Raw genomic sequence first — 14176 nt, 5'->3', positions numbered from 1 at the left:
TACAGCTCTACTCCAGTTTATGGAGGTATGTGCAGTAGTGACAGCAAAAAGGAGTACAGTTTTCATGAAATGCTTTTATCTTTCTGACTAATGAGTCTCAAAATCGCTGTTCACTTTGTGCATGTATGAGAGAAATCCACTGCATAGGGTGGGCTTGCTTGTGGCCTCACTACCCACTGCCATGTTATAAGAAGACACAGGCAGGCAGAAACCTGCAGTAGCAGCAAGTGCTATATCCTTTAAAAGACCATAGCTTGCATTCCACGTCCCAACCCAAGGCTGGCCTCAAGTTATCAAGCAATGCAGAAGGGGTTGGGTGCAGAGGGACTCATATAGCATGTCCAGTAGTGCTCCCACTCCCCATGTTATTGCACTAGGGAGTGCAAGCACCTGGATTTAGACTGCTCCCTATGCAAAGGGGAAGGCTATCTGCATCCTCCTCCCATCTTCATACTCAAGAGTAGCCAGAATCTGCCCCTACATCGTATGCACACATGCACTTTAGTGATGGATGAAACACAAAGTTTGGAGGTTCAGTTCCACTGAGACTCCAAAACCTCAGATGTTTCTCCACACTTCTTTGCCATGAAAACTGGATTAAGAACATCATGAGATCAGCATTCCCCCTCTGTCCCCAGCACTTCCTGGCTTTGGATGGGCTGGAAATACTGGAAGATCAGCTTTTCCCATGTTTATTACAGTCCCATCTGCAACCAGGATATGCAGGAGCCTGTGACATTTATTATTTAAAATAAAATAAAAAAAACGTTTCTGAACCTAAAAAAAGGTTCGGGTTCAATTTAGCTGCGGTGTAAGGTGGAAGCTTAGATTACCCATCCCTAATACACATACGGGATTTATATAAAGCCCCATAAACATGACAGAATATATTCGGAAACATGCAAGCAGGACCCATTTCACTACTTACTCCTTCAGCCAAACATCTCCTGGAATCGAATGGAGAGCAGCCAGTGATTCGTTTTTCCCAGATAAATTCTCTTTTCTCATTTACTTTACAAGAATGACTGTCACAGCCATCTTGAACTGTCTCATTCGGCTGTAAAGATTTAAGAGCTGTTAGCTTAGCACAAAAACAACCTGGAAGGCCACAGTTTTCAGGAAACTATAAAGTTTGACTGTTGCTATTATTTCATTGTCATTCAGCTAACATGCCTCAACAGGGAGGATTACAAAACATGGAAAACTTTTCTAAATATATGTGTGTGTCAGTAAGACCATCTAGTTTTAATTATTTATTTATATGATGCCCTTGATGTGCATGGTACTCTGCAGACATGTGAGAAATCACATACCCTGCAGCCTTATTAAGTGCCAAAAATGGATGTCCTTGCCTGAGTCCTCACTCTGGCAAAATTCCCATGGTTTCCAAGGGGAGTTTTGCTGAATAAGGACTGAGTAAAATGTGAGCAACAAACTTGGGGATTTGGCCCTAAGTTTGTAGCTTTGTGTTCTGTCTTCTGAGGAAAACATATATATGAATATTTAACCTTAGTTACCATAGGGAGATTCTTAAGAGGTCAAAAATTAGACCTAAACAAACTAATGAAAAAAGGTACATACATGCTACTTGCTAAGACACGCTGCCAGCTTTTTAACAAGCAAAGAGCCTCTGATGTTTAAGGGAGTGCCCCAGGTCCATTTCAAATAGCTGCTGGTCATTTAATTAAATGAATGATGAACGATATTAAGCTATAACCAACAGGGTAACTGAATTCAAACATCAATCCAGGGACAGTTTTGCTGGATTCATATGTTGTACCGACCTTTATTTGTTCCTATCTTGTTCATATTTGTTTGAATTTAATCCAAAACATGGGATCTTTGGCCTCACACATCTCTAATTTCTTTGAAAATATTGGGGTTTGCAGCTGCTGTTTAACTGTCTAACTGAAGAGGGGCAAAAGAATAGGTGCACCAGTTGTCTCAATTAAAAGCATGGATGACATTTACGCTTAGTCAACAAAAACGAGTATGCTTAAAACAAACCTTCAGATATAGGATTCTTCCATCTCTCAACTTGATACCACATGAAGTTGGCACACATCTCCCACAGCAGGAACCACTGATTTCTTCCATCCTGTAGCTCTACAATGCAAGTAAATTCGCTGTGGCATTTTTCTGGTTCTCTGGACCCCTCCACCCTCACTCACAAACTGAACGTAAGTTTTGGATATGCAATTAACAAAATTACATTCATCAAAACATCTCTAAAAGTCTTGGATGGGCATGGTCTAGTTAAATGATTTTTACAAAACTTGACATTATCTCTTGTGCTGTTATTGTGTGGTATACTATATGGATGCTGCAGGTATGTTACATTGTATAATATGTGCAGGCCTGATTGATCCTGTGTCCACTGACATCAATGGCAAAATTATGCTGGATCAGGGCCATGAAGCACAAGTGGCTAAAATGCTGCCATGTGCCATATGAACCTTACATGCAGCATCAGGCAAGACTTCTCCCTAAAGCCAACACAACTTGCAAGGATTCATGAGAAACCTAGACTAGGAAAAAAAGGGTCAGGAGATTGGTGGACAGTGTAAAAGAAGGGAAGGTGGGAGGAGGAGAGATTAGGCCAGAGTGGAAGACTGAAGTATGGAACAGAGAAAGGTAGGATGAGAACGTAAAGGTAAAGGAAAGAGATGGAGGAGTGAACTAGAGGAGGAGGAAATGGTGAGAATAGCAGAGAGGGGCATGGGGAGAGAGAATCAAAGGATGGAGAAACTGGCAGATAAAGTAGGGGGACAAAGAGAAGTGGTGAATGGGGAAGGAAGTGAAGGATGAGGGAAAGGAGCAGAAAAGATAGAGAGAGATCCATCAGCAGTGGATGGTAGGGAAGGCAGGTTATGGGCAAGAAAGAGGTAGAGAAAACCAGAAAGGAATTGAGTTAATGTATGAAGACAATAAAAGTCCCCATTACAACTTTTCCAGCTCCTAACTTAACTAACAGCTGCTTATGATGAGCTGAACATTTTAAAGACAAACAAACACTTTCTGGATGAGCCAATACATGTATGTTATCCATATGTTTGTTTTAACAATTTTTTTTAAAGGAAACATTTATGTTTTTACAGTAACCATTAAACCATCAGAAAAGACACTACTTTCTTTATTATTTAGGTGAACTGCTAACCTTTCAATTTATCTGCTAGCAAAAATGTGAGTTTAAAATGCACCTAGAATGGTTCACAAAATAACATAAAATGCTTAATAGACTCCACTGTAGTTTGCAGCACTTCCCAAAGCGCTGCATTTACTTACATCATTTCAATGGCTAATCATAGGTTGATACCTTGTTGAGAGCACATACTCTAAAGTGTGATTTGTTCCTTATGACAGTGGCTTTTAATGGGAATTAGAATGAAACACAGGGTCCCAATTCAGGAAAGCACCTAAGCATGTGCTTGAGTCCTACTGACTTCAGTGGGACTAAAAGAGTTCATCTGGATATACATGAAAATTTCATTTTGTTGAGAAATAAGGCCCACATCGTCATTACAGTAGGTATGGGAATGGGGGGATGCCCAACCCCCTGAAATTGGCTCCTATTGAGACAATGTCCACAGCCAGGAAAATTCCATTTTACTTTCCTAATTTACAGATTATATTAACTATGAGGAAAAATCACAACAATTTCTTCTATTGAAGAGCATGGGAAATTCCCTCTAATGAAACAATCCCAAGTCAATGTCAATTTCCACCTCTGTTCTAAGTGCTCCATTTGTCTCCAAGGTGGACTGGATCTCCAAGAAATGAAAATTTTAGGTAAGCACAGATATATTTTCCTATTCTTCATTGTGCTAAGATCTATAGATCCATTACAATGGGATTTTTACAGCAGTGTGCCCCCAGGGTAGAAAGCAGGATCATTCTTTAAATGTGGACAGCCACAATTAGGTAAATTATCTATCCTCTATCGTTCCCTGGGCACTGAAGGATGGAGAAGAATTCTACCTAAAAATGACATTGGCTAAAGATTGGATGATCAATATGTAGATCAGGGTGAATTTATGTATTGATGGCCATATGGCCAACAACCAGATGTCAATACAGATGATGTGAGTTCTCTGCCATAAGTCTTTCAGTACTCCTACAGATTGGACATTGTTGTTTGACAGAAGAACATTTCCTGAATTAAATTTGGGAATGAATGTGATGATAGTTGTGAGAGCTATTTGTCCAAATTAAAAGTAAAATACTTGGTCTGATGCAAACAAGCTCCCAACTATATAAATTCATCTGACTGCAGATAATAGAGATTAGGAAATCTACTTTTAAAATATAATAAGTATAATGACCCCTGCAACAGGAGTTCAATTTGAGTAGTGCTGCAAGGACCAGAATGAGGTTCTCAGGTTGTGCACTATAACCTTGAGAGGCTAGAATTAGGGTAGTTGCCCTAAGGATGCATTTAATGTTGGGGATTGTGCAAAACTTCCTTTTCTTGAACATACTGAGAACATCAGAGGACGGAGATTTTACCTTTTGCTTGGACACTCTCATAAAGCCACATTAGAGGCCTCCTGGAGGAATTCAAGGCCATATGTCACTTGCTTAATGCAGTAGTTAAACTATGGACGTTGTTTGTCCAATAGAATAAGTTATATTTGTTAACTCGTTTTTAGTGTCCATGAGTGATAATCACTTCATCCAAGTATCCACCTTGAACCTGTCTGGGGCTGAATGGAGGAATGGCTTTTGCAATAGTGGACCTCTTGTGTAAGTAGAGATGTCGGAAGGTCCAATGTGAGGTTAGTAAGTCCCAAGAACCACAGTCTCTTCCAACAGAAAGACATAAGCAATATTATTGCTGTTCTCTCCTTCCTAGCTTTTGATCAGCCCTGGATTTGTGATAAAGTCTGACTTTATCACAAATCCAAGATACTCCAGAAACCAGCTCAGTCTATGTGTTGGTTTCACTCTCTCTGTACAGAGCCCTGATCAGAAAAATTGTCCAGAAAGAGATAAAAGCAAATTTCCTTTTTCCTAAAGGCCAATATTATTGCTACTATGATCCTGGAAAGAGTCCCTGGAAGCACATGTACAATCAAATGGTAATGGCTGGAATTGGGGGGGAAAGGTGGCAGTTTATCTGCAAAATGGAAGAATTGTCAGTGGGATAGTTAAATGGGAATGTGAAGATAGAGCTCCTTTAAGAACTTATTTTGATGTGTCACCCTGCTCTATTAGTTATGGACTCTCTGAGGCTAGAAATGGGATAAAGAACAGCCCTTGGTGTGGAAAGGATTATATCACTCTGATCTGAAGTAAAATGAAACTATATCTCATGTCCTGGCATTTCCATGGGCTGCCTAAGATTGGGAATGGGACAAGGCTGTTCCTGTGATTCTTGCATAACTCTATAGAGTATCCTCTCTGAACAATGTCAAGTCACCATATTTTGACACAAGTTGTAGGTAGCCATTTGCTCCCAAACTGAAAGAAGGTGGCACCAATCAGGGGTTTAACTCCAGGTAGGGAAGGCTGGGAGTCATTCAGAATGCTCTGGGTCAAATGAAGGCCACTATGACTCTTGCCTCAGCACCTGCGCTTGTTCTAGCTATCACTTGCCAAGTGCTATTCTCCTTTGTTGTACTTCAGGGAGGGTTTCACTTTGCCATGGGACTGGTATTCTGTTCTAAAATGTCTAGCAGAAACCAAAATTGTAAATCTACTTTTCTAATGACTCTGTGAATAGTCTCAGCTTTCCATAAAGTTTCCTAGTAAGTGAGCTGGGAACTGATTTGCCTGCACATCTGATCTCAAGGGGAAAAGCCATGGAGCTATATCTAAGTGGAACAGATTTGTGTTCCACTATCTTTTTCAGGGAGAAGCCATGAAAAAGGCAGCAAGCATTTTAGATGGAGAATGACCATAATTGCAATACCCCTGTCAGAATTGCTTCTGACTGCATGAGGAAGCACTTAGCGTACCTCAGATGACGTACCTACTTTTTTGTTTGTTCTTGGTTAGTCTGAGATTTTTTCATACTGAGGGGAGGCTGAGACAGTACCTGCCCAGACTTGGCTGCCTGTGAATGGCTTGTAAAGCGAGGAGGTCACTCAGTCAAGTGAATCTGACTGAAATCTCCCCCAATTAGAAAGGTCAAGTCCCTGATCACTGAGGAAGATAGCCCATGTTTCTCTTCCGTAGTGACACCAGGTTGAATCTGGTCTGGTGACTACTGATGAATCTTCTGGACTTATAAAATGAAGGCTAGAAAGAAAGAAATGATAGGCCAAGAGGCCTGTTACTGCCCACTTGTTCTATGCCCTCTGGCATTGACATTGTCCATGCTGTGTCTTGCCCCTCCATCTGTGCCCAAAGAGAGAAGGCAGTCGAGCTCTGCAGTCAAGAGGGCAGAGGGCTATAAGGACTCATGTGCAATTTTCTATCTGGTGTACTGTCCTTCTGGCATCACTCCTCTCATGGAGATGAGGGAGGAGGCTCTACTTGCCCCTAAAGCTGACTATTCCAATGCTGCTGCCTTCTTTCCTACCTAGGGAAGGGGGGAAGAGGCAGTCCCGGCTGGATTAAGTTGAAATGGAGAACTGCACTCTGCCCACAGAACCAGCCAAGCTTCCCAGTGAAATACTCAATAAGGGGAGTGAAAACAGGAGATATGGACTTTTCTTTTTGCCTGTGACTTTTTCAGCCTAGCTGTCTCCCTGTACAGGCACCAGCTGCCACAAAAGCCTCAGAGGGGAAGCGGAGCTGAGGGGACAATTTCCCCAAAAGGCAAATACAGCCCAGGGAAGCAGCTGGGAATTAGACGACGCATTAGTACGCTGAATTGTTAGGCAGGAATTTGAAATAAAGTTTGGAATTTTCCTCAGAAAAGCTTTGCAGCAGAGAGGTCTGGCTGAGCCGCCAGCTGCTGTGGGGGCAGCTAAAACTGTAGGGAACTTCAGGGCATGGGCATTGCCTGCTGCTAGTGACTGAAAGTCTAGTTCAGCCCACAAACTGTAAGCAGGCTGAAGTACCCATTGTAACAGACTTGTGGACCTTAGCACAATGAAAAATTAAATGCTTTCCTGAACTGGGGCTTTAGAACATAATTGGGATGTGACCTCCGACACAGATGCAGAAAAATACAGGACCGTACTGTACCCTTCCTTGGCAAGACTTTTGGGAATGGGGACAGTAAGCTCTGAGATTGGGGTGTATGCAATGGGTGAGGTGATCTTACGACTGCATAGATTCGCAGTCAGGAAAGTCCGGGATCATAGCATTCTCACTCACCTTGGGACAGGGTTCACAGGTGGTTTTTCTACAGCTCAGTTTGTAGTTCATAGGCAGCCCCCTCTGGAGGCCACATTGACAATTCGTACATTGGTCCAACATCAGGTGTTCCCCTACCTGAAACATTAGAATCAGTTTGCAATGTTGAGTGATCATCTATTAAAACTCAAAAGAATAAGCAACTTAGCTTGAAACTGACTCATTAAATTGTGCAATACTGTTCTGGACTGAGGATAGCAACCAAAACCTTTCTGTCCCCAGCTTCAGAGACCCAATGCTTGTATCATCATACAGGCACAACAGGAGGAGGCTGTTCCTAACTAGCTGATTTATCTGCAGCCAACCATCAAGATTTCACTTTTTTTAAAAGTGCCATCAAGCTCGCTAGGAAGAGGAGTTCATCAAGTTACAATGAGAGTCGGGTGAAATTTTTCAGATGAATAGTTTACTAGCTGAAAAATGCAGCTTCCATCCACCCAAAATTATTTGTGAAGTTGACACAAATTCACCAAATAGTTTCAGCCACAAAAAAGAGTTTGGGGCTAGATTCTTGGCAACACCCATCTTATAACTTTAGCCCAGTGGTTAGGGCACCCGCCTGGGAGGAGAGAGACTTGAATTCAAGTTCCTGCTCAAGAGGAGGGATTAAAACCTGGGCTTCCCACATCCCTGGTGAATGAGCTAACTACTGGGCTAAAGATTATAGCGGGGGTGGAAGTACCAGTACCACGTCCCTTTCTAATCCCCCTCAGTACAAACCAATGGACGTATAACACTGTACCAACTCAAGCTTGTAGGCTTCGCTCAGGACCTTTTTCCCCCCTCTTATTTTAACCTTTTTTATTGAATGTTCATAAATCTGAGAGGAGAATAGCACTTGGAGGATCCAGACATAAAGTCACACTCATCACTTTTTCCTTGTGGGGTAGGAACGGAGAGGAAATGTCATATGAAAAACACTAGTCTTTTTGATTATTCTTTACTCTGGAAGGTGCTCAGATATCACCGTGATGAGCATAGTACAAGAACTTAAACAGAATATATAGTCCTACAGAAGCTGTCAATCCTGAATTGCAACATCATTCTTGCTCTACTTCCTGTTATGTCCTGAAACCCGCCCCACCCCCTCACCCCCAGTTATTCAACATTGCGTGATGTTTTTGTGTTGGTGACTTGCTTCAAAATACTTAAATTTCTGCCATTTATGACCATAGTCATATTTGACTCAGGCCTCTTCAAGTAAATGGCTAATGTATTATACATAGTGCCTCAGTAGCACAAGGTTTTTGCATCATATGTAGTACGGAGGAAACCACTAGAAAGTTCAGTATACAGGGAATAATGTACTAAACTGTAGATTCCCCATAGGAGCTCATGAAAGTTCTGAAATTCCAACATGCTAGAAATTACATTTTTTCAGTAGAATAGCAAGAAGTTAAATTTATGTTGAAATCAGTGTTATTTTGGGGGGAGAAATTTGGGGTTACACTTATTAAAGACAAGCTGGAACCAACCCCCCCTCCCAGATACTAATGCCCCCAAACTTTTGGGGAGTTTCTATCAGGATCCAAAGTTTGCAACATAAGCACCACCTGTAATATGTATATAAATTTCTTCTCAGATCAGCATGTTAATGGGCCTTGACAGTACATTTCTGTCAATGAACAGAGTTTACAGTGTGGGGGAACTGAGTAAAATAAGGAATGAATTATTTTTTTCCATTTGTAGAATACACCTATCAAATATTCTCTAGACAAACTTATAATAAAACATCAGCATCTGCTAACCCACTGTTAGCTAATGCAACCAAAATAACCCCCCATAAAGCTAAAAATGACTCTAGTCTCCCTCAAACATGACACTCAATAAAAGCCTGGGAAAACAGATGAGTGTGACAGCTAATTCCATTTGGTAAATACAGCCACCTGCTTGGAAGTCTGCATTTAAAGCCTGCAGCATTATTTAAAACAGTGGAGTGAGTGCAATAGACCTACTGGAGTATAATATTGGTAACCTGATACAAAACAGAAATGTAAAGGGATTAAGGAAAAACAAAGGGCCACAATAATCTAACAGATCTGTAGTGAAAGATTCCAAACTTGGACCTATTCACTGAATGAGTTAATGGAGGAAGTTTTCCCTTCATACAAAATGAAACATGAAGCCTATTTTTAAACAGTGGTTGTATTCCCAGCATAAAGTTTTGAAATCCAGGAAGTATAAATGTCCTGGGGATACCCCATCTTGATTCCTGACCAGGACTTTAGAACAATCACAGAACAGTGACCCCAGAATATCTGTCTCAACTTTTATATTCTGCATGCTGGGACAGGACATGGGGAGTTCAGAGTGTGTTGTGGGAATACTCATACAGGGTAACGCTGTCGGCTCTGCAAAAGGCCAGCACAAAGCCTCCACACACATTGCCGAATTAAGACCATATTTGATTAAATAAATGGCTCATTCTCATATAGAACAGTAATACATTTTGGATCAAAAATTGCAAGACAAATCTGTATGTTGCTGAGTAAAGAACTAAGATGAGCCACTCTTGCAAGGGACTTCAGGGTCAGCACACAGGTGTCAATGCATTGTTTAGTTGCAGCACAGAAGGCCAGTAGACATCCTAGAATGCATGAGAATGTAATTATTATATTACATGACCTAAGGTCATGATTAGGGTCTGCATGGAGTATTGTAGCCAGGTTTGGACACTATAAATCCCAATAGGAATGCATATATTCTAGAAAAGGTAAATAGGAATCAAAGAAAGGAAGCATATTACAACTTAAAAACTCATCCCACAATGTGCTGACAGAAATTTTGTGTTCCTCTGTGGATTTCATTCTGCGGGGAAGGAAATCTCTTATGCAGAAGGAAGGAATCTTATGATGACAGGGCTGTAGTTCTGATCAGATTACAAGCTTATGCATACATTATGTGAAAAACAAGAGACTGAAAAGGGTTCTTACTGCAGTGTGTAGTAGGTACCACAGAGATTTGGGGATAGTTATAATTTTAAATAAGCAGCAAGAGGGAAACTTATGGACACTCCTGGAATTTAGAGATTAAAGTTTAGGTTAAATGCATGGAGGGGCTTGTTCCCCTCGAGGGCGATCAGCATATTTGGAATTCTCTGTTACTAGATATACTGCCAGAATATGGATTTAAGAAAACAATGGACAACTGCTAGGACTCACCGAAGATAGCTTTGGGTATACATAAGCTCAGATGCTTAACTCTGATCATTCCCACTGTCATGCATAGGGTTAAACCAGCCACTAGATGTGAGGAGGTCAAGAAGGAATTTTCTCTCAAGGCATTTTGTTAGGGATCTTGAGGGTGAGATGGGGTCAAGTAGTGAGAAGCACTAAAAGCAAAGGAGAGTTTCCCCTCCCCTCAGATGCTGTGCTGAGTGCTTTCCATCCTATTTGAATCTGCTTTAACCTCTGGGTGGGGCAAGGGAAGTTTCTCCTTTCTCTGGAATGAGCCAGGATCATCTATCAGCATATTTCTCACAATTTGTTTCCTGTGATTGTGGTGGTCTGAAAGTACTTACAAGGCCCCCACCATTACAGTATCCAAAGAGGTGCCCAAGGTTAGACAGTGAATCTGTGGCACAGCGAGGAATTCAACCCGGATCCCTTGAGCCCCAGTCCAGTGTCTAACCATGAGACCACATTTTCCAAGCCTCAGTTTGAGGAAAGTGAGCCTGTAAATGGTATCTACATAGTAGTTCATTTATACTCTACAAATTCTCATTAAAATATTTAAATATCTTAGAGGCATTTGACATAAGAATATTATCTTACCCCGAGAACTGTGCCATTCAGAACACAACCATTCACAGGTTCTGGAAAAGAAAACATATACTTATTAGTGTTACCTGTGGCACTGCAATAGGTTTTATATATTATAGCCCTGATCCTGCATGCGTGGTAAAATTTCCACTGATGTCAATGGGAGCTGTCCCTGCATGAAGATGGCAACATTTGGCCCAACCCATACATCATACCTGCCAGAGGCCCTAATTTTGGCAGTGCTGTCCTGAATTCCCCTTCTGAATCTTCCTTAGCTGCCTATTTTTTCCAAATATGTAGCATGAAGTCCCCTACAGTTCAGGTTTCCCACTTACAGAAGATCCCCTGATATCTGCTCTATCAGTGGTAGACTCTTCTCCTTTTTCTCCCCACTCTCACTGCTCTCCCCCATTCCTATCCTCACAGCTTCTCACACGAGTATTTACGTAAGCCAAGTTAAGAGGCAGACGACAAGGAGACAAGGAGAGTGACTTGGAAAGAGGAATAATAACACGGTCACTGTAACTAATCAAATTTGAGTTTCTTCTTCAACTAACACCAGGGCTGTTTGCTACTGTCTGGAAGGTGTTGCAGTTTGTATTCACAATATTATAGGACAACTTCAAATTAAATTTGTTTACATAACATGGATTTTTGTAAGCTCCTAATGAGATGTACAAAATCAGTGAGTGAGCCACAGAACCCGAATCCTCTGATGATGCCGTTAGCAGTTGTGAAACCTTACCGCACCGGCAGGAAGGACAGCAATTTATTATTCGGTCACAGCGCAACTCATATCCTAAATGGCAGGTGGGTGCCTCCATCTGAGAACACGACACATTCCTTTTCTCAACAAAAACTTCATCGTTCACTCGGACACACTTGTTGATAATGCAAGGGCTGAAGGGGGATCGCCACTCTGTGCCGACCTAAGCATGGGAGATTGCAAAAGGTTTAGGAGGAGTTGGTAGTGTTTGTGCAGTGGATAGAGGAGGGGGCACCATAACAAACCCAAAATGACAATCAATTTAAGCTGTTGGACACAGACCCAAGAAGTTATTCCCTTTGCTTTAACTCCCAGAATTTTCAGCAAGGACCATGGTAGCCACCTGTCACCACACAGTTCTCCCTAAATCTTGGTGTGGACTGTGAGGTCATGGAATTGACTGCTGAATAGATTACAGAATTTAGGGGTGACAGGGACAGATTTAGGAGAAATTTAACTGCATGAAAAATCTGTGTAGGGGGACCATTTACTAGATTTAACTTAAAAAATTGCTCGTAGTGGCTGCTCTGGATTCAGAGGAACTATGGCAGATCTCTCTGTTTCTGAGGGGCCTTGTGGGAATTCAGATTTACAGAGACAGAGGCAGGCTTTTGGTAACATGTTTTGGACAGAAAAGATTTGTGAATGGAGAAAGGGGTCAGGTTCTTGTTGCTGGATACAGATGGTGGTACTTGCCACTGGGTGAGAAAGAGAGGGATCCTCAAGATCATACTGCTAGGAAGGGGTGCCACAGCAGGCCAGAAAAAAGGGGTTATAGTTGCATGATGGAAGGAGGTGCTGATAGAGGCCAGGCCAAAGTCTTGGCTCTGTGCAATCCCACATTTGCCTTGTGAAATCATGAACCATGGGCTTCTGGGGCTCATTGAAATCTAACATTGTTAATGTTTATACTATGCTTTCAAGAGCTAAATCACTATACAAATGTTGAATATTATTATAGCTATAATAAGTAAAAGTGCCAGATAGAAGTGGGACTTCCCACTGTGACTTTAATCCACAGTGGCACAAACACCAACAGTGAAGGAAGATTGACTATTATTAAGAATAATTTCAGAACCTTGGGAAAGGAACTGAAGATTAAATTGACTTCCCTTCTGTGCTGAGAACAAGCAAAGAATGCAAACACCAAGTGATAGGTGCCACAGCAATGTGTGAGCGCCTTGGATTCTTAGAGCCATTGAATGTGTTCTCTGAATAAAGACATTTTGGGAACATCTTTCTGTCTTTTGACTTCTTGGGAAAGATCTAAAGGGTTCAGTCCTGTAAGAATGCCAGGAGATTAACTCCCAGTGACATTGGCCCTGATTGAGCAAGGTACTCAAGCATGCGTCTAGCTTTAGGAATGGGAGCGGTTCTTAATATGAGAGGAGGAAGAGCCAAGCCTCTTGCAAGATTCTTTTTCTTAATGATGTTTCCCCGTTCACTATGACACGCATGATGTGGTATATATATATTTTTAATCTAATTAAAATAAATACATAATAAATCGTTCCTCAGAATTACAGATTAAAGACCACAAGCTATTTTAGTTTGTGGCTTTTTGTTGGAGAAAAAGCACCTTGGTTCTAGCAGATAGAAGATAAAGGTAGAACTCATTGCAAAAATATGTCCAAATTAAAAATATTCATTAGAAAAAAAGGCTGATAAATATTCAAAATCACTTACACAACTCTGGTAGCATAAAGGGTCTTTATAGTGGGTGTACATGTAACTTATTGCCAGAGTGTTGTCAAGGGGCTTTAGTGTAAATGACAATCGGGCTCTCGTTTTCTAACAAGACCATCAACCTTCAATGTATGAGACACTGGGAAAGTCAGTCCACTTTTTTCTGTCACCCGTTGAGTTATTTCAGTGTTAATAGCTGGAAAGAGACACAGTTACACACATCAGTGTATGTGGATTCTATGGTTTATCTAGGACAGTAAAAAATAGTAGATGCAGTGGAAGATGACACCATGTTTCTCTGAAAGCTTGATTTGTAAAGCAGAGAATGAATGATGTTGGTACATAGGACTGTCGTCAGTTAAAATGTGAGGGGTAAAGTCTTTGAGCTGTTGCATTATTTATTCATTAATTATTATCATCATCAAGGAAAGAAGCTGATTTTCTTTGCAAAAAATACAATGAAGAATTAGCACTGAATAGTTGTGGACAGCAATATGTATAACAGTGGAAGTGGGTTAGCAAATCTGTTTTAAACTGGGGAGGAGAAGCAGGAAGAATGGAAGGCCTAGCATTCTAATATATTTAACTTACTATTTTCCTTCCCTACTGTTTTGATCCCCAACCGCTGCACAGGATTAGGCAATTTAATGCTCCTCGG

The 14176-nt window shown here is 41.2% G+C and overlaps 1 protein-coding gene across 1 annotated transcript in view; it reads right to left on the bottom strand.

Moving 5' to 3' along the window:
- Positions 1-14176, bottom strand: part of VWF (von Willebrand factor) — a 246104-nt gene that overhangs the window by 11309 nt on the left and 220619 nt on the right. The window contains exons 45-49 of the mRNA XM_034784806.1: positions 11812-11995; positions 11079-11119; positions 7267-7383; positions 2008-2106; positions 929-1057 (exon numbers count right to left, since the gene is read on the bottom strand). Of these exons, the coding sequence (XP_034640697.1) occupies positions 929-1057; positions 2008-2106; positions 7267-7383; positions 11079-11119; positions 11812-11995 (570 nt within the window). The remainder of the gene's footprint in view (positions 1-928; positions 1058-2007; positions 2107-7266; positions 7384-11078; positions 11120-11811; positions 11996-14176) is intronic.

Source organism: Trachemys scripta, chromosome 1 (assembly GCF_013100865.1).
Source record: "Trachemys scripta elegans isolate TJP31775 chromosome 1, CAS_Tse_1.0, whole genome shotgun sequence".
Taxonomy (NCBI): domain Eukaryota; kingdom Metazoa; phylum Chordata; order Testudines; family Emydidae; genus Trachemys; species Trachemys scripta.
Note: the sequence above shows the minus strand (reverse complement) of the source record. Positions and strands in the feature narration are given on the sequence as shown.